Source organism: Salvelinus fontinalis, chromosome 21, assembly GCF_029448725.1.
Source record: "Salvelinus fontinalis isolate EN_2023a chromosome 21, ASM2944872v1, whole genome shotgun sequence".
Taxonomy (NCBI): Eukaryota; Metazoa; Chordata; class Actinopteri; order Salmoniformes; family Salmonidae; genus Salvelinus; species Salvelinus fontinalis.
Genome location: NC_074685.1, coordinates 41,298,139 through 41,319,085, shown reverse-complemented (window position 1 = coordinate 41,319,085; position 20,947 = coordinate 41,298,139). Strand labels below are relative to the sequence as shown.

At 43.4% G+C, this 20,947-nt stretch overlaps 1 protein-coding gene across 1 annotated transcript in view; it reads left to right on the top strand.

Moving 5' to 3' along the window:
* The first annotated feature begins 1,384 nt into the window (after nt 1–1,384).
* Nucleotides 1,385–20,947, top strand: part of eeig1b (estrogen-induced osteoclastogenesis regulator 1b) — a 76,344-nt gene continuing 56,781 nt past the window's right edge. The window contains exons 1-2 of the mRNA XM_055875242.1: nt 1,385–1,476; nt 2,037–2,379. Coding sequence (XP_055731217.1) covers nt 2,234–2,379 — 146 coding nt within the window. The 5' untranslated portion in view covers nt 1,385–1,476; nt 2,037–2,233. The remainder of the gene's footprint in view (nt 1,477–2,036; nt 2,380–20,947) is intronic.

Sequence of the window (20,947 nt, the reverse complement as noted above, 5' to 3'; positions counted from 1 at the left end):
ATAACTGTGACCTTAATTGCCTACCGTCTGTAAGCTGTTAGTGTCTTAATGACCGTTCCACAGGTGCATGTTCATTAATTGTTTATGGTTTATTGAACAAGCATGGGAAACAGTGTTTAAACTCTACAATGAAGATCTGTGAAGTTATTTGGATTTTTATCAATTATCTTTGAAAGACAGGGTCCTGAAGAAGGGACATTTCTTTTTTTGCTGAGTTTATGTTTACATTGCCAAAGCAAGTGAAATAGATAATAAACAAAAGTGAAATAAACAATACTAAATTAACAGTAAACATTACACAAAAGTTCCGAAATAATAAAGACATTTCAAATGTCATATGTATATATACAGGGTTGTAATGATGTGCAAATAGTTAAAGTACAAAAGGGAAAATAAATAAACATAAATATAGGTTGTATTTACAATGGTGTTTGTTCCTCACTGGTTGCCCTTTTCTTGTGGCAGCAAGTCACAAATCCTGCTGCTGTGATTGCACACTGTGGTATTTCACCCAATAGATATGGGAGTTTAACCAAATTTGATTTGTTTTTTAATTCTTTGTGTGTCTGTAATCTGAGGGAAACGTGTCTGTAATATGGTGATACGTTTGGCAGGAGGTTAGGAAGTGCAGCTCAGTTTCCACCTCATTTTGTGGGCAGTGTGCACATAGCCTGTCTTCTCTTGAGAGCCAGGTCTGCCTTCGGGGGGCTTTCTCAATAGCAACGCTATGCTCACTGAGTCTGTCAAATATTTCCTTAATTTTGGGTCAGTCACAGTGATCAGGTATTCTGCCACTGTGTACTCTCTGTTTAGGGCCAAGTTTGCTCTGTTTTTTTTGTAAATTCTTTCCAATGTGTCAATCAAGTAATTGCCTTTTTGTTTTCTCATGATTTGGTTGGGTTTGATGGGAAAATACAGTTAGCTGGCACTGACACAACTGACTGTAAAATGTAGGCTAACACTGACTCAATAAAAATGAGGATGCAACGTCAATGTTACAATTACCAGCAGATGGCGCTCTATGTCAAGATTGAACTAATCAAAATTTGACATGACAGTGTGAAGGTTATTTATTTTAGACGAGTATTCTGCACATTAACGTACTTTGATGTTTTCACATATTGATAATAGGCCAGTAGAAGAACATGATAATTTTCTCCTCATAAAATGTGGATTTATGAGTACTAATGAACTGAAAATTATATAACTTTTGGGTGGTTAAAATAAATTGATTCTAATGTCTAAGACGTTTATCTTTGTGGATACTGTCTATCAATTCAGGTTATTTATTATACATAATGCAAGAAGTAATCTACACGATTCTCTGAGCCGAAGGCGGTGCTTAGCATCTCGATTTATATTTAGAAGATAGGAGGGACTAGAGTCAAGAACAGCCCACAATGGTTCAAAGTAAAGTATGAATGTCAGTGTTGCTGGACTGTGAGGAAATGTCACGTTGTCCTCTTTGAATATGAGGTAAAACTATTACTTTCTTTGACATATTTGAGTGTCTTAGTTGTAATTGTGTCTGTATACTTTCTGTTAATTCACCTCGTTCACCTCGTGTTTGTTTGCGTGGAGGGTTGGCAAGAAATACTTGGTACGATTCATATAATGCAGAAGAATCGAATAGATCATGGGTGGAACTATCCTTTCCTTTTTGTATCTACTTTACTGACGGGGACTACCTACAAATCACGAGTTGCGAATTAACGTGTGGTTTGGGGAATGGTGTAGATACTTTATGTCTAAATCCCATAACTAACACAGGGTGTAAAGAAAAGCCAAGAGAACATCTTAACAAAGCATGTGTTCGTGTGTAGGATATGCCTTCAAACTATTTTCTCTGAAATTGCCCTGATTGAATATAAGTATAATAATCGGCTATGAATATCACTACAATAATCTGTTTGTTATATATATTTCATGAAAGGCTTTTAATCTATATGTGAGAAAAATTAGGGATAGCCAATAAGATGTGTTTGCACACTTCAGTATATGATCGTAAAGCACCTGTTATTTTTTCCCTGTTACAGGTCCGAATCAAGACTGGGTCATCAGAGATGCTGAGCCAAAAAATCAAGGACTTGCAAGCTTCTGATTTAAAAACGAAATTAATACTTTGTTTCATTTCCTATCCTTTTTGTTGGTCAATCCCAAAGGTTTAATTTCGGACTATTTCTGCTGAATAAACCTGTCAACATATTCCAGTTCACCTGTTTCAACCGTCTCAATGGCGTTTTTAATGAAAAAGAAGAGGTTCAAGTTTCAAATCCATTTTACATTGGACGAGCTCACGGCCGTACCGTTTGTCAATGGGGTACTTTTTTGCAAGATCCGATTGTTGGACGGAGGGGACTTTGCCGTCTCATCATCCAGGTAAAAACGATTCTCGTTTATTTTTTCACTGCATTTTGTGCATGGGGTAGGCTATTGCTAGCCTGTGTACCAGTCTGTTTAGCTGTCATTCCACTCCTTGCCACTCCTTATCATGTTTTGCAGAAACAGACTGGCACCCAGTCTAGGCTATTGCCTGAATGTCCTGAAAGCTTGATTTGATCAATGTAGGCACAAGAGGGATTAGCCTGAATAGACATACATAATAGATGACAGATTGATCACACCTTTCAGGATTGTAAACAGAGGATTATTAGGTCGTTTTTATAAGCAAGATCAGTTTTCTAAACATCATACACTCTTAGAAAAAAAGGTTCCAAAAGGGTTCTTAAGCTGTCTGTGGAAAGGGTTCGACATAGAACCAAAAAGGGTTCTACCTGGCACCAAAAGGGTTTTTACCTGGAACCAAAACTAGTTCTTTAAAGGGTTCTCCTATGCGTACAGCCAAAGAGCCATTTTAGGTTCTAGATAGCACATTTTTTTTCTAAGAGTGTATATTATCTAAGAGAATAAATGGATCTCCCGCTCTGTGAATTGGCAGCTTGGATCCCCGCCAAAAATGTAGTCAGGGCTTGTGCCTTATTTGTTTCTTTGTTGCAGATTTGTCACGCGTTGCCTGTTTCTGATCCTTTGCTGTGTGCAGACACCAAATAAGAATTCTAGCAGTTTGATCAATGGAATGATACGGGGATATGTCCATTTTATCCCGTGTCATATTGTGACAGATGCATTGTTTCTATACCACACATAGTAATAACTCAGTAATATCACAGTTTCTACAACAAAACCTTTTCAGGGTACTTTTTAAACTTGCCATTTGACACCAATGGTTTCCAAGACATTATGAATAAGTACCTGCAGGTAGGTAAATTCCACAGATGGTTATATCAGTGTATTGCTTTTCAAAGGCTTGCTGTGATTGTGTGTGTGTTCCTATCGTTTGCCTCTCACACTTAGCATTCAAGTTGGCACACAGTGGTGGCAGTGACCTTTTCCAAACAACTCTTGCCCTACTCATTTGTTTTGAGTTAAATGTCAAATGTAGACCGACAAGATGCTGGTGGACAGTTAGACTTCCTAGGCTTGGTTCATTTAAATGAATTGCATTCCTACACTCATCTTACACCATGTGTGTGTCTCCGTGTTTTATTGTGTGATACATTGAAATGCAGTGATTTATATCACAGGTGTGGGGGATATGTTGAAATCCATAGATACCTCTGGAACTCCAGAGCCTAACATTCCTTCTCATCTGGATAACAGCTGTAAACCCCCGTAGAGGGTCTGATATATGTCACCCAGACAGGGTGGCCTATATGTTAATGGATTTCTGCTCCCTGTATATAGCCATGATATTTTCTGCTCCCTGTATATAGCCATGATATTTTCTGCTCCCTGTATATAGCCATGTTATTTTCTGCTCCCTGTATATAGCCATGTTATTTTCTGCTCCCTGTATATAGCCATGTTATTCTCTGCTCCCTGTATATAGCCATGTTATTTTCTACTCCCTGTATATAGCCATGTTATTTTCTACTCCCTGTATATAGCCATGTTATTTTCTACTCCCTGTATATAGCCATGTGATTTTCTACTTCCTGTATATAGCCATTGTTATTCATTATTCATTGTGTATTTCGTCCTCGTGTCACAATGTTTATTTTTGTTTCAATTATTTTTATCTTTAACTCTGCATTGTTGGAAAAGGACCTGTAAGCATTTCACTGTTAGCCTACACCTGATGTCTACTAAGCATGTGAGAAATAAAATGTGATTTGATTTATAGTAGTGGCCTGTTAAGTAGTGGTGACACAACAACAGTGATAAGCAGTCTGTTGATCATCCCCTCCATTTACCCTAATGTAACCCCTGTGACTATAGCCCTACACTAGCCCAAGTCCATTTACCCTAATGTAACCCCTGTGACTATAGCCCTACACTAGCCCAAGTCCATTTACCCTAATGTAACCCCTGTGACTATAGCCCTGCGCTAGCCTAAGTCCATTTACCCTAATGTAACCCCTGTGACTGTAGCTCTACACTAGCCCAAGTCCATTTACCCTAACCCCTCACCGTAGCCCCTCACCGTAGCCCCTCACCGTAGCCCCTCACCATAGCCCCTCACCGTAACCCCTCACCGTAGCCCCTCACCATAGCCTCTCACCATAACCCCTCACCGTAGCCCCTCACCGTAGCCCCTCACCGTAGCCCCTCACCATAGCCCCTCACCATAACCCCTCACCGTAGCCCCTCACCATAGCCCCTCACCATAGCCCCTCACCATAACACCTCACCGTAGCCCCTCACCATAGCCCCTCACCGTAGCCCCTCACCGTAGCCCCTCACCGTAGCCCCTCACCATAGCCCCTCACCATAGCCCCTCAACATAGCCCCTCACCATAGCCCCTCACCATAGCCCCTCACCATAGCCCCTCACCATAGCCCCTCACTAGCTACAGCCCTATAATCCTAGTCCTCTGCTGTTGTTGTTTTGTTTCCTTCCCCCTCTCATCCCATGTTGCTTGACTGTATGATCTCATTCACCACTATCTCCCCTAACATGACTGTCTTATGAAGACACCAGGGTCTAGTTAGCCTCTGCAGAGAGAGAGAGACACAGAGAGAGAGAGATCTGTCAGGGCATTATGCAGTTCTGTCTCCCCAGTGCCCCCCCCCCCCCCCCCCCCCCATTTCCCCCGGGTGGGCCTTTGCCTTGCTTAATGGAGAACTCTGTCATCAACGCACTTCATGTAATATTGTCCGGGGTGTAGGGTTGAAACAGTGGATTAGATACATGGTTAAATACTACAGAACTGGCCAATCTTATTGCCATCCCTCAGGGACTGTGTTTAAAGGGTTGTTGTTGCATCGCTGATTCTCGGGCCTATGTTGCTTGTATGAAAGGGCCTGAATTGAAAAAGAGACGTTGATGTGTGTCTCGACTCTGGAAGAGACTGAGTTGGCAACTTGGCAGCAACGAGGAGATGTTGCTGTAATGTTGTCAAGGCAACACTGAATCGAAGGACTCCGACCTAACGTTGCTTCTCTTTGATTGTCAGCTCTGCAAACCAACCAACCTCATTTGTAGTCTGGGTGCAAACTGTAAATGTGTCAAAGGCAAAGCACCTAACTGCCATATACAATAGATACAAAGTCATAAGTCAAAGTCATTGTAGTAGTATTAGTAGAGGTCTTGGTGTCATAATTTACATCCTTGACCCTATGAACTCTTCAAAGCACAACAAAGGATTTGTCACTGGTAAAGAAGGTCAGTTGAACTCTACTCTAAGTAGAAGACAGATGTCTCACCGTATGCCACTACTAGCGACCCGGTGTGTGGCGCCTATATATAACCCTTTAAGCTCTCTGATACACACAGGTGTCAATGGCTGTCCTGTTGTAGCCGGTTGTGGTGGCTGGTTTTGCATAGATAATGAGGTTGAAGACTGGGGTTTTGCATTGTCTGGTATTGTCTGGTAATGTCTGGTCTGGTATTGTCTGGTCTGGTATTATCTGGTCTAGTAATGTCTGGTATTGTCTGGTCTGGTATTGTCTGGTCTGGTGTTGTCTGGTCAGGTATTGTCTTGTATTGTCTGGTCTGGTATTGTCTGGTATTGTGTTGTCTGGTCTGGTATTGTCTGGTATTGTCTGGTCTGGTATTGTCTGGTCTGGTATTATCTGGCCTAGTAATGTCTGGTATTGTCTGGTCTGGTATTGTCTGGTCTGGTGTTGTCTGGTCTGGTATTGTCTGGTCTGGTATTGTCTTGTATTGTCTGGTCTGGTATTGTCTGGTATTGTCTGGTCTGGTATTGTCTGGTCTGGTGTTGTCTGGTATTGACTGGTATTGTCTGGTCTGGTATTGTCTGGCATTGTCTGGTCTGGTATTGTCTGGCCTGGTATTGTCTGGTATTGACTGGTATTGTCTGGTCTGGTGTTGTCTGGTATTGTCTGGTATTGACTGGTATTGTCTGATCTGGTATTGTCTGGTATTGACTGGTATTGTCTGGCCTGGTATTGACTGGTATTTTCTGGCCTGGTATTGACTGGTATTGTCTGGTCTGGTATTGTCTGGTGTTGTCTGGTATTGTCTGGTGTTGTCTGGTGTTGTCTGGTGTTGACTGGTATTGACTGGTATTGTCTGGTATTGTCTGGTCTGGTATTGTCTGGTCTGGTATTGTCTGGTCTGGTATTATCTGGTCTAGTAATGTCTGGTATTGTCTGGTCTGGTATTGTCTGGTCTGGTGTTGTCTGGTCAGGTATTGTCTGGTCTGGTATTGTCTGGTCTGGTATTATCTGGTCTAGTAATGTCTGGTATTGTCTGGTCTGGTATTGTCTGGTCTGGTGTTGTCTGGTCTGGTATTGTCTTGTATTGTCTGGTCTGGTATTGTCTTGTATTGTCTGGTCTGGTATTGACTGGTATTGTCTGATCTGGTATTGTCTGGTATTGTCTGGTCTGGTATTGTCTGGTCTGGTGTTGTCTGTTATTGTCTGGTCTGGTATTGACTGGTATTGTCTGGTCTGGTATTGTCTGGCATTGTCTGGTCTGGTATTGTCTGGCCTGGTATTGTCTGGTATTGACTGGTATTGTCTGGTCTGGTGTTGTCTGGTATTGTCTGGTATTGACTGGTATTGACTGGTATTGTCTGGCCTGGTATTGACTGGTATTGTCTGGTCTGGTATTGTCTGGTGTTGTCTGGTGTTGTCTGGTGTTGTCTGGTATTGTCTGGTGTTGACTGGTATTGACTGGTATTGTCTGGTATTGACTGGTATTGTCTGGTCTGGTATTGTCTGGTTTGGTATTGTCTGGTCTGCATGTTTGAGCACAGTGACCAGAGCTGTACTGACCAATACCATGGTTAAACTTTATGGCTGTTCACAGTATACATATTCCTTGTGTACACACAGGAACTTGGAACTCAAACACACTTCTCAAACTAGGTTATTTAACATGGGTATAGCTGTGTGCTTCAAAGGGTTTTTCCAGAACTGTGTGAGCAAACGAGTTGGCACTGTTGTTTTTCATAGTTCCATGGTGGCGTTGGCTCAATCTCCTTGTACCAGGCAATCCTTGGTCTCAACAACTGTGTGTGTGTGTCAGTGTGTACAGGGACAAGGGGTGGCGCTGGGTGTTATGTAATAAATGTCCCAGAACATTACTACTCTGTATTCTCTCGCTCTCTCTCTCCCACCCACCCACCCACCCACCCTCACTCTCGTCTCTTTTGACAGTGCAGTGAATCGCAGAAAGACAGTAGCTCAATGCCCTTTTGAAGGGAATCACACACTACTCTCCATGTATCTTGTTGTTTTATTTGTGTTTTATACTCAAATGCTTTGGTGAATATGTACCTCAAATGCAATTTTATTAGTCACATGCACCGAATACAACTGGTATAAAATTTACTGTGAAATGCTTACTTATGAGCCCTTCCCAACTAAGCAGAGTTTCAAAATAAACAGTTGGAATAAAATAGATACACAAAGAGTTAAATAAAATACATGAGAATGGAGCTCCATACAGAATACCAGTACCAGATCAATGTGGAGCTCCATACAGAATACCAGTACCAGATCAATGTGGAGCTCCATACAGGGAATACCAGTACCAGATCAATGTGGAGCTCCATACAGGGAGTATCAGTACCAGATCAATGTGGAGCTACATACAGGGAATACCAGTACCAGATCAATGTGGAGCTACATACTTTGAATACCAGTACCAGATCAATGTGGAGCTCCATACAGGGAATACCAGTACCAGATCAATGTGGAGCTACATACAGGGAATACCAGTACCAGATCAATGTGGAGCTTCATACAGGGAGTACCAGTACCCGATCAATGTGGAGCTACATACAGGGAATACCAGTACCAGATCAATGTGGAACTACATAGAGGGGATACCAGTACCAGATCAATGTGGAACTACATAGAGGGAATACCAGATCAATGTGGAACTACATACTGTCATGTTTGTCATAATGATTGGACCAAGATGCAGCATGGTATGTTTCCATCCCTTTTATTAGGAAGAGAAAACTCAAAGAACAAAAACAATAAAGCGAACAAATGAAACGTGAAGCTCAGAGTAGTGCTCACAAGCAACTATACCTAGACAAGATCCCACAGAGCACAATGGGGAAATGGCTACGTAAATATGATCCCCAATCAGAGACATAGACAGAGACATACAATTCCCCTAGATAACCCACCCTTAATCACACCCCGACCTAACCAACATAGAGAATAAACAGCTCTCTATGGTCAGGGCGGGACACATACAGGGAATAGCAGTACCAGATCAATGTGGAGCTACATACAGGGAATACCAGTACCAGATCAATGTGGAGCTACATACAGGGAATACCAGATCAATGTGGAGCTACATACAGGGAATACCAGATCAATGTGGAGCTACATACAGGGAATACCAGTACCAGATCAATGTGGAGCTACATACAGGGAATACCAGATCAGTGTGGAGCTACATACAGGGAATACAGTACCAGATCAATGTGGAGCTACATATAGGGAGTACCAGTACCAGATCAATGTGGAGCTACATATAGGGAATACCAGAACCAGATCAATGTGGAGCTATATACAGGGAATACCAGATCAGTGTGGAGCTACATACAGGGAATACAGTACCAGATCAATGTGGAGCTACATATAGGGAGTACCAGTACCAGATCAATGTGGAGCTACATATAGGGAATACCAGTACCAGATCAATGTGGAGCTATATACAGGGAATACCAGTACCAGATCAATGTGGAGCTACATACACGGAGTATCAGTACCAGATCAATGTGGAGCTACATACAGGGAATACCAGATCAATGTGGAGCTACATACTGGGAATACCAGTACCAGATCAATGTGGAGCTACATAGAGGGAATACCAGTACCAGATCAATGTGGAGCTACATACAGGGAATATCAGTACCAGATCAATGTGGAGCTACATACAGGGAATACCAGATCAATGTGGAGCTCCATACAGGGAATACCAGTACCAGATCAATGTGGAGCTCCATACAGGGAATATCAGTATCTGATCAATGTGGAGCTACATACAGGGAATACCAGTACCAGATCAATGTGGAGCTCCATACAGGGAGTACCAGTTCCAGATCAATATGGAGCTATATACAGGGAGTACCAGTTCCAGATCAATATGGAGCTCCATACAGGGAATACCAGATCAATGTGGAGCTACATAGAGGGAATACCAGTACCAGATCAATGTGGAGCTTAGTATTTGTATCAATTAGTATTTGGTAGCATTGCCTTAAAATTGTTTAACTTGGGTCAAACGTTTCGGGTAGCCTTCCACAAGTTTCCCACAATAAGTTGGGTGAATTTTGGCCCATTCCTCCTGACAGAGCTGGTGTAACTGAGTCAGGTTTGTAGGCCTCCTTACTCGCACACGCTTTTTCAGTTCTGCCCACAAATTTCCTATGGAATTGAGGTCAGGGCTTTGTGATGGCCACTCCAATACCTTGACTTTGTTGTCCTTAAGCCATTTTGCCACAACTTTGGAAGCATGCTTGGGGTCATTGTCCATTTAGAAGACTCATTTGCGACCACGTTTTAACTTCCTGACTAATGTCTTAAGATGTTGCTTCAATATATCCACATAATTTTCCATCCTCATGATGCCATCTATTTTGTGAAGTTCACCTGTCCCTCCTGCAGCAAAGCACCCTCACAACATGATGCTGCCACCCCCGTGGGATGGTGTTCTTCGGCTTGCAAGCCACCCCCTTTTTCCTCCAAACATAACAATGGTCATTATGGCCAAACAGTTCTATTTTTATTTCATCAGACCAGGGGACATTTCTCTAAAAAGTACTATCTTTGTCCCCATGTGCAGTTGCAAACCATAGTCTGGCTTTTTTATGGCGGTTTTCTGAGGTCTTGGCTGATTTCTTTTGATTTTCCCATGATGTCAAGCAAAGACGCACTGATTTTGAAGGTGGCCTTGAAATACATCCACAGGTACACCTCCAATTGACTAAAATGATGTCAATTAGCCTATCAGAAGCTTCTGAAGCCATGACATAATTTTCTGGAATTTTTCAAGCTGTTTAAAGGCACAGTCAACTTAATGTATGTACATTTCTCACCCACTGGAATTGTTAAACAGTGAATTATAAGTGAAACAATCTGTCTGTAAACAATTGTTGGAAAAATGACTTGTGTCATGCACACAGTAGATGTCCTGACCGACTTGCTAAAACTATAGTTTGTTAACGAGACATTTGTGGAATGGTTGAAAAACGAGTTTTAATGACACAACCTAAGTGTATCTAAGCTTCCGACTTCAACTGTATGTACATGAAGGCAGGGTAAAGTGACTAGGCATCAGGATAGATAATAATATGTTATTTGAGGTAGATATGTACATGAAGGCAGGGTAAAGTGACTAGGCATCAGGATAGATAATAATATGGTATTTGAGGTAGATATGTACATGAAGGCAGGGTAAAGTGACTAGGCATCAGGATAGATAATAATATGGTATTTGAGGTAGATATGTACATGAAGGCAGGGTAAAGTGACTAGGCATCAGGATAGATAATAATATGTTATTTGAGGTAGATATGTACATGAAGGCAGGGTAAAGTGACTAGGCATCAGCATAGATAATAATATGTTATTTGAGGTAGATATGTACATGAAGGCAGGGTAAAGTGACTAGGCATCAGGATAGATAATAATATGGTATTTGAGGTAGATATGTACATGAAGGCAGGGTAAAGTGACTAGGCATCAGGATAGATAATTATAAGAGTAAAATAAACAGAGTAGCAGCAGCAAATGATGAGTGTAAAAGTGTGTGAGTGTAATATGTTTGTGTTGTGTCTGTATGCGTGTGTGTTATGTGTGTGTGTGTGTGCGTATGTAGTGTATATGAATGTGTGTTGGTTTTTTGTGGTAGTGTCAATGTAGCGTGTGTGAATGTGTATACGGTAAGTTGTCTATATATACAGTGGCAAAAAAAAATTGTAAACCCTTTGGAATTACCTGGATTTCTGCATAAATTTTACATCAAATTTGGTCTGATCTTCATCTAAGTCACAACAATAGACAAACACAGTGTGCTTAAACTAATAACACACACATTATTGTATTTGTCTTGTCTATATTGAATACATCATTTAAACATTCACAGTGTAGGTTGGGAAAAGTACGTGAACCACTAGGCTAATGAGTCAGGAGTCAACTAACCTGGAGTCGAATCAATGAGACGAGTTTGGAGATTTTGGTTAGAGCTGCCCTGCCCCATAAAAACACTCACAAAATTTGAGTTTGCTATTCACAAGAGCCTGATGTGAACCATGCCTCAAACTAAAGAGATCTCAGAAGACCTAAGATTAAGAATAGTTGACTTGCATAATGCTGGAAAAGGTTACAAAAGTATCTCTAAAAGTCAGTCCCAGTAAGACAAATTGTCTATAAATGGAGAAATTTCAGCACTGTTGCTACTCTCCCTAGGAGTGGCCGTCCTGCAAAGAGTACTGCAAGAGCAGAGCACAGAATGCTCAATGAGGCTAAGAAGAATCCTAGTGTCAGCTAGGAAATCTCTGGAAGATGCTAACATCTCTGTTGACGAGTCTACGATACGTAAAACACTGAACAAGAATGGTGTTAATCGGAGGACACCATAGAAGAAGCCACTGCTGTCCAAAAAAACCCATTGCTGCACGTCTGAAATTCGCACATGAATGTATAGGTGTATATAACTTATGGTGCTGAAACGGCACTGTAAACGTTAGATGTATATAACTTATGGTGCTGAAACTACACTACAAACATTGCATGTGTATCGAGACTCTTGATTCATATAATAACGTGATTATGCCCCTGGCTGTTGATCATGTTTGTTGTTACCCAGTATGCTTAATGTTGTGTTTGGGTCGATGGGGGTAAGTTACCATGGAAACACCTGTGGAGTTTCGTTGTCACTCTACCGGGCCCGAAATCTCCTCTACCTCCTGTTCTCTCTCGTTCTTTCCCCTCTCTGTGTGTTTGTCTTTCTTTCACTCTCTGACTCTTTCCTCCGCTCTCACAGCTAAATAATTTTTCCAGCTTGAGTGGGGGGAAAAACAGCCAAAACAATGTTTTCCCATGTCATATAACTGGCATCCATCCAAGATGGAATAGTTCAGATTGTGTTAAATTTATAGCTCATTGCACTCATATTACAAAAACCAAGTCACATGTATCGGATGCATGTGTTTGTTGTGGTACAAGCTATCGCTGGGGGAGCATGTGTTGCACCTTCTATGTCCTCATTCCACTTAGAAAGCACCTGAGAACCTGTTCCCACCAATAAGTTAGCAGTAAGTTCTATAAATCTATAATGAGTGTCGGAAAGACCTCATGGGGCAAGGGAAGTTATTTACACGCATACCATGTACAAACATACCGTGAGTAATCTTTTTAATGAACTTATTTGAGAACAGATATTGACTAATTATTTAGCATTTTGACATTGAATATTTTGCTTAACAGTGTGTGTGTGTGTGTGTGTGTGTGTGTGTGTGTGTGTGTGTGTGTGTGTGTGTGTGTGTGTGTGTGTGTGTGTGTGTGTGTGTGTGTGTGTGTGTGCAGTGACATGCCAGGTTATCAAACTGGCGGCCCGCAGGCCGTGGATGGTTTTATTTGCTCCCCCAAGTTTTCTGAGCAAAAAAATTTTTTTTTGGGGGGGGGGACATAAAAGACTGTAAAAACACCAGGAAATCAGCACCAAGTGATTTTAATTTGAGAAATCCGTTCCCTAGTATTCCCACGCATAGTAGAGAGGCATGTGATTGTATACAAATGTAAGCAAGGTTTGTAATGATTATGTTTGTGACAATGTTGCTTTAGGAGGTAGGTGAAGGAGTCAGGTGCAGGAGAGCAGAGATGTCTGAGAAGCGTACTTTAATAGGCAAGTCCACCAATTACAGGTATGGCACAATCCAAAAGTAAAACGCTCTCGACAACAGAGAACCCGTACTCACGCACGGAGGAACAAACAAAGCTCCGACAATAACACTCTTGTTAAATCCGTGAAAACAAGAAATAGGGCATAACCTCACCGAGCTACATCACAATAAAAAAATAATCCCACACAAACCTAGGCAGGCAACAGGGTACATATATATACACAGAAATGAAGGCAAATTAAACCAGGTGTGAAAGAACCAAAGACAAAACAAACAGAAAAGGAAAAAGGGATCGGTGATGGCTAGTAGACCGGCGATGCCGAGCGCCGCCCGAACAGGGAGAGGACCTACCTTCGGTGGAAGTCGTGACAATGTTTTAGTCTAATAACCACTTCCGGCGCAGACAGAGATGGCCGCCTCGCTTCACGTTCCTAGGAAACTATGCAATATTTAGTTTTTTTATGTATTATTATTTCTTACATTGTTACCCCAGGAAAACATATGTTTTATTACATACAGCCGGGAGGAACTATTGGATATAAGAGCAACGTCCACTTACCAACGTTACGACCAGGAATACGACTTTCCCGAAGCGGATCCTCTGTTTGGTCCACCACCCAGGACAGTGGATCGGATCCCATCCGGCGACCCAAAACAACTGTGCCGCAGAAGGGGCAGACGGAGCGGTCTTCTGGTCAGGCTCCGTAGACAGGCACATCGCGCACCGCTCCTGAGTATACTACTCGCCAATGTCGAGTCTCTTGACAACAAGGTAGACAAAATCCGAGCAAGGGTTGCCTTCCAGAGAGACATCAGAGATTGTAACTTTCTTTGTTTCATGCAAACATGGCTCACTCGGGATACGTTGTCAGAGTCTGTACAGCCACCTGGTTTCTTCACGCATCGGGCCGACAGAAACACACACACTCTCTGGTAAGAAGAAGAAGGGGGTGTATGCCTTATTATTAACGAGACGTGTTGTGATCATAACAACATACAGGAACTCAAGTCCTTTTGTTCACCTGACCTAGAATTCCTTACAATCAAATGTCGACCGCATTATCTATCAAGAGAATTCTCTTTGATTATAATCACAGTCGTGTTTATCCCCCCCAAGCAGACACATCGACGGCCTTGAAAGCACTTCATTGGACTCTATGTAAACTGGAAAACACATATCCTGAGGCTGCATTTATTGCAGCTGGGGATTTTAACAAGGCTAATCTGAAAACAAGGCTCCCTAAATGTTATCAGCATATCGAAAGCGCGACCCGGGCTGGTAAAACCTGGGATCATTGTTACTCTACCTTCCGCTTAGCATACAAAGCCTTCCCCCGCCCTCCTTTCAGCAAATCTGACCACGACTCCATTTTGTTGCTCCCAGCCTATAGACAGAAACTAAAACAGGAAACGCCTGTGCTCAGGTCTGTTCAACGCTGGTCCGACCAATCGGATTCCACGCTTCAAAATTGCTTCGATCACGTGGACTGGAATATGTTCCGCATAGCGTCGGACAATAACATTGATGAATACGCTGATTTGGTGAGCAAGTTTATTAGCAAGTGCATCGGTGATGTTGTACCCACAGCGACTATTAAAACCTTCCCCAACCAGAAACTGTGGATTGATGGCAGCATTCGTGCAAAACTGAAGGCGCGAACCACTGCTTTTACTCAGGGCAAGGCGACCGGAAACATGACTGAATACAAATAGTGTAGCTATTCCCTCCGCAAGGCAATCAAACAAGCTAAGCGTCAGTATAGAGAAAAAGTAGAGTCACAATTCAACGGCTCAGACACGAGAGGTATGTGGCAGGGTCTACAGTCAATGAGAGTCACCAGCCCCGTCGCAGACCACGATGTCTTGCTCCCAGACAAACTAAACAACTTATTTGCTCGCTTTGAGGACAATACAGTGCCACCGACATGGCCTGTTACCAAAACCTGCGGGCTCTCCTTCACTGCAGCCAACGTGGGTAAAACATTTAAACGTGTTAACCCTCGCAAGGCTGCCGGCCCAGACGACATCCCTAGCCGCATCCTCAGAGCATGCGAAGACTAGCTGGCTGGTGTGTTTACGGACATATTCAATCTATCCTTATCCCAGTCTGCTGTTCCCACATGCTTCAAGAGGGACACCATTGTTCCTGTTCCCAAGAAAGCTAAGGTAACTGAGCTAAACGACTATCGCCGCGTAGCACTCACTTCCGTCATCATGAAGTGCTTGGAGAGACTAGTCAAGGATCATATCACCTCCACCCTACCTGACACCCTAGACCCACTCCAATTTGCTTACCGCCCCAATAGGTCCACAGACGACGCAATCGCAATCACACTGCACACTGCCCTAACCCAACTGGACAAGAGGAATACCTATGTAAGAATGCTTTTCATCGACTACAGCTCAGCATTTAACACCATAGTACCCTCCAAACCCTCCAGACCCTGGATCTCGTCCCCACCCTGTGCAACTGGGTCCTAGACTTCCTGACGGGCCGCCCCAGGTGGTGAGGGTAGGAAACAACATCTCCACCCCGCTGATCCTCAACACTGGGGCCCCACAAGGGTGCGTTCTCAGCCCTCTCCTGTACTCCCTGTTCACCCATGACTGCGTGGCCATGCACGCCTCCAACTCAATCATCAAGTTTGCAGACGACACTACAGTGGTAGGCTTGATTACCAACAACAACGAGACGGCCTACAAGGAGGAGGTGAGGGCCCTAGGAGTGTGGTGTCAGGAAAATAACCTCACACTCAATGTCAACAAAACAAAGGAGATGATCGTGGACTTCAGGAAACAGCAGAGGGAGCACCCCCCTATCCACATCGACGGGACAGTAGTGGAGAAGGTGGAAAGTTTTAAGTTCCTTGGCGCACACATCACGGACAAACTGAAATGGTCCACCCACACAGACAGCGTGGTGAAGAAGGCGCAGCAGCGCCTCTTCAACCTCAGGAGGCTGAAGAAATTTGGCTTGTCACCAAAAACACTCACAAGCTTTTACAGATGCACAATCGAGAGCATCCTGTCGGGCTGTATCACCGCCTGGTACGGCAACTGCTCCGCCCACAACCGTAAGGCTCTCCAGAGGGTGGTGAAGTCTGCACAACGCATCACCGGGGGCAAACTACCTGCCCTCCAGGACACCTACACCACCCGATGTCACAGGAAGGCCAAAAAGATCATCAAGGTCAACAACCACCCGAGCCACTGCCTGTTCACCCCGCTATCATCCAGGAGGCGAGGTCAGTACAGGTGCATCAAAGCTGGGACCGAAAGACTGAAAAACAGCTTCTATCTCAAGGCCATGAGACTATTAAACAGCCATCACTAACATTGAGTGGCTGCTGCCAACATACTGACTCAAATCTCTAGACACTTTAATAATAAAAAATTGGATGTAATAAATGTATCACTAGCCACTATAAACAATGCCACTTTATATAATGTTTACATACCCTACATTACTTATCTCATATGTATATACTGTACTCTATACCATCTACTGCATCTTGCCTATGCCGTTCGGCCATCGCTCATCCATATATTTTTATGTGCATATTCTTATTCATTCATTTACACTTGCGTGTATAAGGTAGTTGTTGTGAAATTGTTAGGTTAGATTACTCGTTGTTTATTACTGCATGGTCGGAACTAGAAGCACAAGCATTTCACTACACTCACATTAACATCTGCTAACCATGTGTATGTGACAAATAAAATGTGATTTAATATTATATATGTTTGTCAGATGATTTGTAATTATGTTCCAGCCCCCCGACCATCCGCTCCAGATAAATTGGCCCGAGGCTGAATCTAGTTGATGATCCCTGCTCTATGGGCTGTCTCTGATCTGCTGTAATCATCATCATCGTTGTGTGCTTGTTGCTCAGCTTTCTTTCCTGCCCTGTTCCTCTCACTAAACACACACACACAATCACAGTCACACACAAAGTCTCACACACACACACACACACACACACACACACACACTGACTCGCGATTAACCCAGTTCATTGCAGACACGCAATGCAAATAGGAAAATGGCTCAACCATTTCCTCCACAATGACATTACAGTTGAATTAGTAGAAAAATATCATATCCACACATTAATTGAATGGTCCCAAAGTTTAACAGCATCTTTTTAATCACCAAGACTCTGCATGGAACAGTTGTTGCCTATTAGCCGTATCATGGGTGGTTTTCATAAATATCTGAAGGACAGTTGTTGCCTATTAGCCGTATCATGGGTGGTTTTCATAAACATCGGAAGGACAGTTGATGCCTATTAGCCGTATCACGGGTGGTTTTCATAAACATCTGAAGGACAGTTGTTGCCTATTAGCCGTATCATGGGTGGTTTTCATAAATATCTGAAGGACAGTTGTTGCCTATTAGCTGTATCATAAACATCTGAAGGAAGCACCACAGTGGCAGTCTACTGGCTCCATTAGTATCCCACCATGCCTTCTGGCAGCCCAAGCCCACACAGGTAGAAGACACAGCAGGTGGCACGTTAGCATATTCATGATCCGCTCGTGCATAATTCATTAGGTCTCCTGGTGGGAAGTTGGCAGGTTAGTCACGTGTTGCCTTACCTCTGGGGTATGCCAGTGAGACTAGGTGGCTGGGCCTCTAATTGGTTGGGGTTTCGGAGGAGATATCGAGACACACACACACAATGCACACATGTGTGTGTGCGTGTGTGTGTGTGTGTGTGTGTGTGTGTGTGTGTGTGTGTGTGTGTGTGTGTGTGTGTGTGTGTGTGTGTGTGTGTGGCAGGCCCAGAGTGTATAGCAGCAGCCTGCCAAGCCTCATTCCACAGATTCCTCTGCAAGAAAAAAATTATCTGGGAGAGAAAGAGAGAGGGAGAGATGCAGCCAGGGACACGAGACAGGGAATGGAGCCAGCAAAAGAAAGGGGCCAGAGGGAGGCCTTGGTTTGAAAAAGTAGGAAAGTTGGAGAGTAGGAGAGTTGGAGAGTGGGAGAGTAGGAGAGTTGGAGAGTAGGAGAGTTGGAGAGTAGGAGAGTTGGAGAGTAGGAGAGTTGGAAAGTTGGAGACTAGTAGAGTAGGAGAGTTGGAGAGTAGAAGAGTTGGAGAGTTGAAGAGTAGGATATTAGGAGAGTTGGAGAGTAGCAGAGTAGCAGAGTTGGAGAGTAGGAGAGTTGGAGACTAGTAGAGTAGGAGAGTAGGAGAGTAGGAGAGTTGGAGAGTAGGAGAGTAGGAGAGTTGGAGAGTAGCAGAGTTTGAGAGTAGGATAGTAGCAGAGTTGGAGAGTAGGAGAGTAGGAGAGTAGGAGAGTAGCGGAGTTGGAGACTAGTAGAGTAGGAGAGTAGGAGAGTTGGAGAGTAGGAGAGTTGGAGAGTTGAAGAGTAGGAGAGTAGGAGAGTTGGAGAGTAGGAGATTAGGAGAGTAGAAGAGTTGGAGAGTAGGAGAGTTGGAGAGTAGGAGATTAGGAGAGTTGGAGAGTAGGAGATTAGGAGAGTAGAAGAGTTGGAGAGTTGGAGAGTAGGAGAGTTGGAGAGTAGGAGATTAGGAGAGTTGGAGAGTAGGAGCACTAACTTTTGTTTCAGCTGTTTCAACTGACCAGGCTGTTGTTGTATTATAATGTATTGACTTGCCTGGTTAAATCAACTGACCAGGCTGTTGTTGTATTATAATGTATTGACTTGCCTGGTTAAATCAACTGACCAGGCTGTTATTGTATTATATGTATTGACTTGCCTGGTTAAATCAACTGACCAGGCTGTTGTTGTATTATAATGTATTGACTTTCAAATGTCAGTTGCTTAAGACTTCTGGTGAGTTAGACCACCCTGGCTTTAAGACTTCTGGTGAGTTAGACCACCCTGGCTTTAAGACTTCTGGTGAGTTAGACCACCCTGGCTACAGCTGAGTGAGAGAAGTGTTTGTGTGTGTGTGTCTGTCTGCCTCAGTAGGGTGAGAGAGAAAGAGATTAGGAAACTGTTAGTGCTTTTTAATTCATGCTGATGTGTAAACAGCATTTCTATCTCATATTTTACTGTATGTTGATTTCTTAATTAACATCAGGATTACAGATTGTGTGTAGTGCTCCCTCCCTCCCTCCCTCCCTCCCTCCCTCCCTCCCTCCCTCCCTCCCTCCCTCCCTCCCTCCCTCCCTCCCTCTTGCAGGTCTTGTTGATGGGTGCCTGTGTAGAGTTTAGCTTGGCAGTGTGTCTGCCAAAGATATTTGCACATTTTAGCCTATTGCCCCATTTCCTTGCTGCACTCCTCCTGCGGTGTGAGTGTGTGGGGGGGGGGGGGGGGGGGGGGGGGGCTGGCACGCATGCTCAAGAGATGTGGCTCTGCCACTCGACTGCCAGTGTGCACGGCACAGAGAGCTGTCTGGTTTCTGGGAAGGAAGCACTTACAAGAGAAGGAATAAATGATGTGGTTATTTTACCAGGCATGTCAATGCAGCTGTTATTTTCTTTTTTGTCCTATCCAAGTACACTAAAGACAAAAAAATAATTGCATAATTTATAAGTACTGCATAACTGCACTTACTAGTGAACTTTAGGGTAATTGGGTTATTCCACAGCGTGTTATTAGTTTTATTTACAACATACACATGAATATTCATTATGTAGTGGCATCTCTTTGTCCCTATTGGCTGTCACTAACCTGTGATCTGGCAGTGACATAACCAGTGGAATGACATCAGCTGATTAGTCAGTGTCTCTTTGTCCCGTGGCATGTGGCTCCTTATTAGAGAACACTGTGACCTACACTGGAACCTAGCCAGGGAATATTGATGTTGTATTATTTCACTGTTGTGTGTGTAGAATGGAATGGCTCTCACAGAGAAAATCAATAGGGGCTGCAGCGAGGGAGGTGTGTGTGTGTGTCCATGCATATAAGTCCATGCGCATGCGTCCATAGGCACCCAAGCACATGTCAATTTAAAGCATCATTAAATTGGGTCCGGGTGGGTGAGGGTGAGGTTTGGTGTGCAGCTCTACCATGTGTTCTACCATTAGTAAATTGCCACTCAACCTGCATATTGATGACTGTAAGAACTCTCTCCCAGGCCAGCTGTTACGTGTGTGTGTTTGATTTGATTTATTAGGATCCTCATTAGCCAACGCCAATGGATACAGCTAGTCTTCCTGGGCTCCGACACATAACGATAAAGACATTACTGAGAAAACACTTTACAATTTACATACATTTAGAAACACTGGTCTATAGACACACACACACACACACACACACACACACACACACACACACACACACACACACACACACACACACACACACACACACACACACACACACACACACACACACACACACACACACACACACACACACACACACACACACACTGCATTCAGTTCAGTGATGCAGTGTAGTGACTTCTCTGAGTTCTCTCTATAGACCAGTGTTTTTCAATCCCTTATTGATCGTTTGAGAAACTAAAAACATAGCTGTTTTCTGATGCACAGACTGAATGAATCCATAGAGGATGAGGCTTCCAGTGAGCCTTCCAGTGAGCCTTCCAGTGAAGCTTCCAGTGAGCCTTCCAGTGAGCCTTCCAGTGAGCCTTCCAGTGAGCCTTCCAGTGAGCCTCTGGAAACAGCT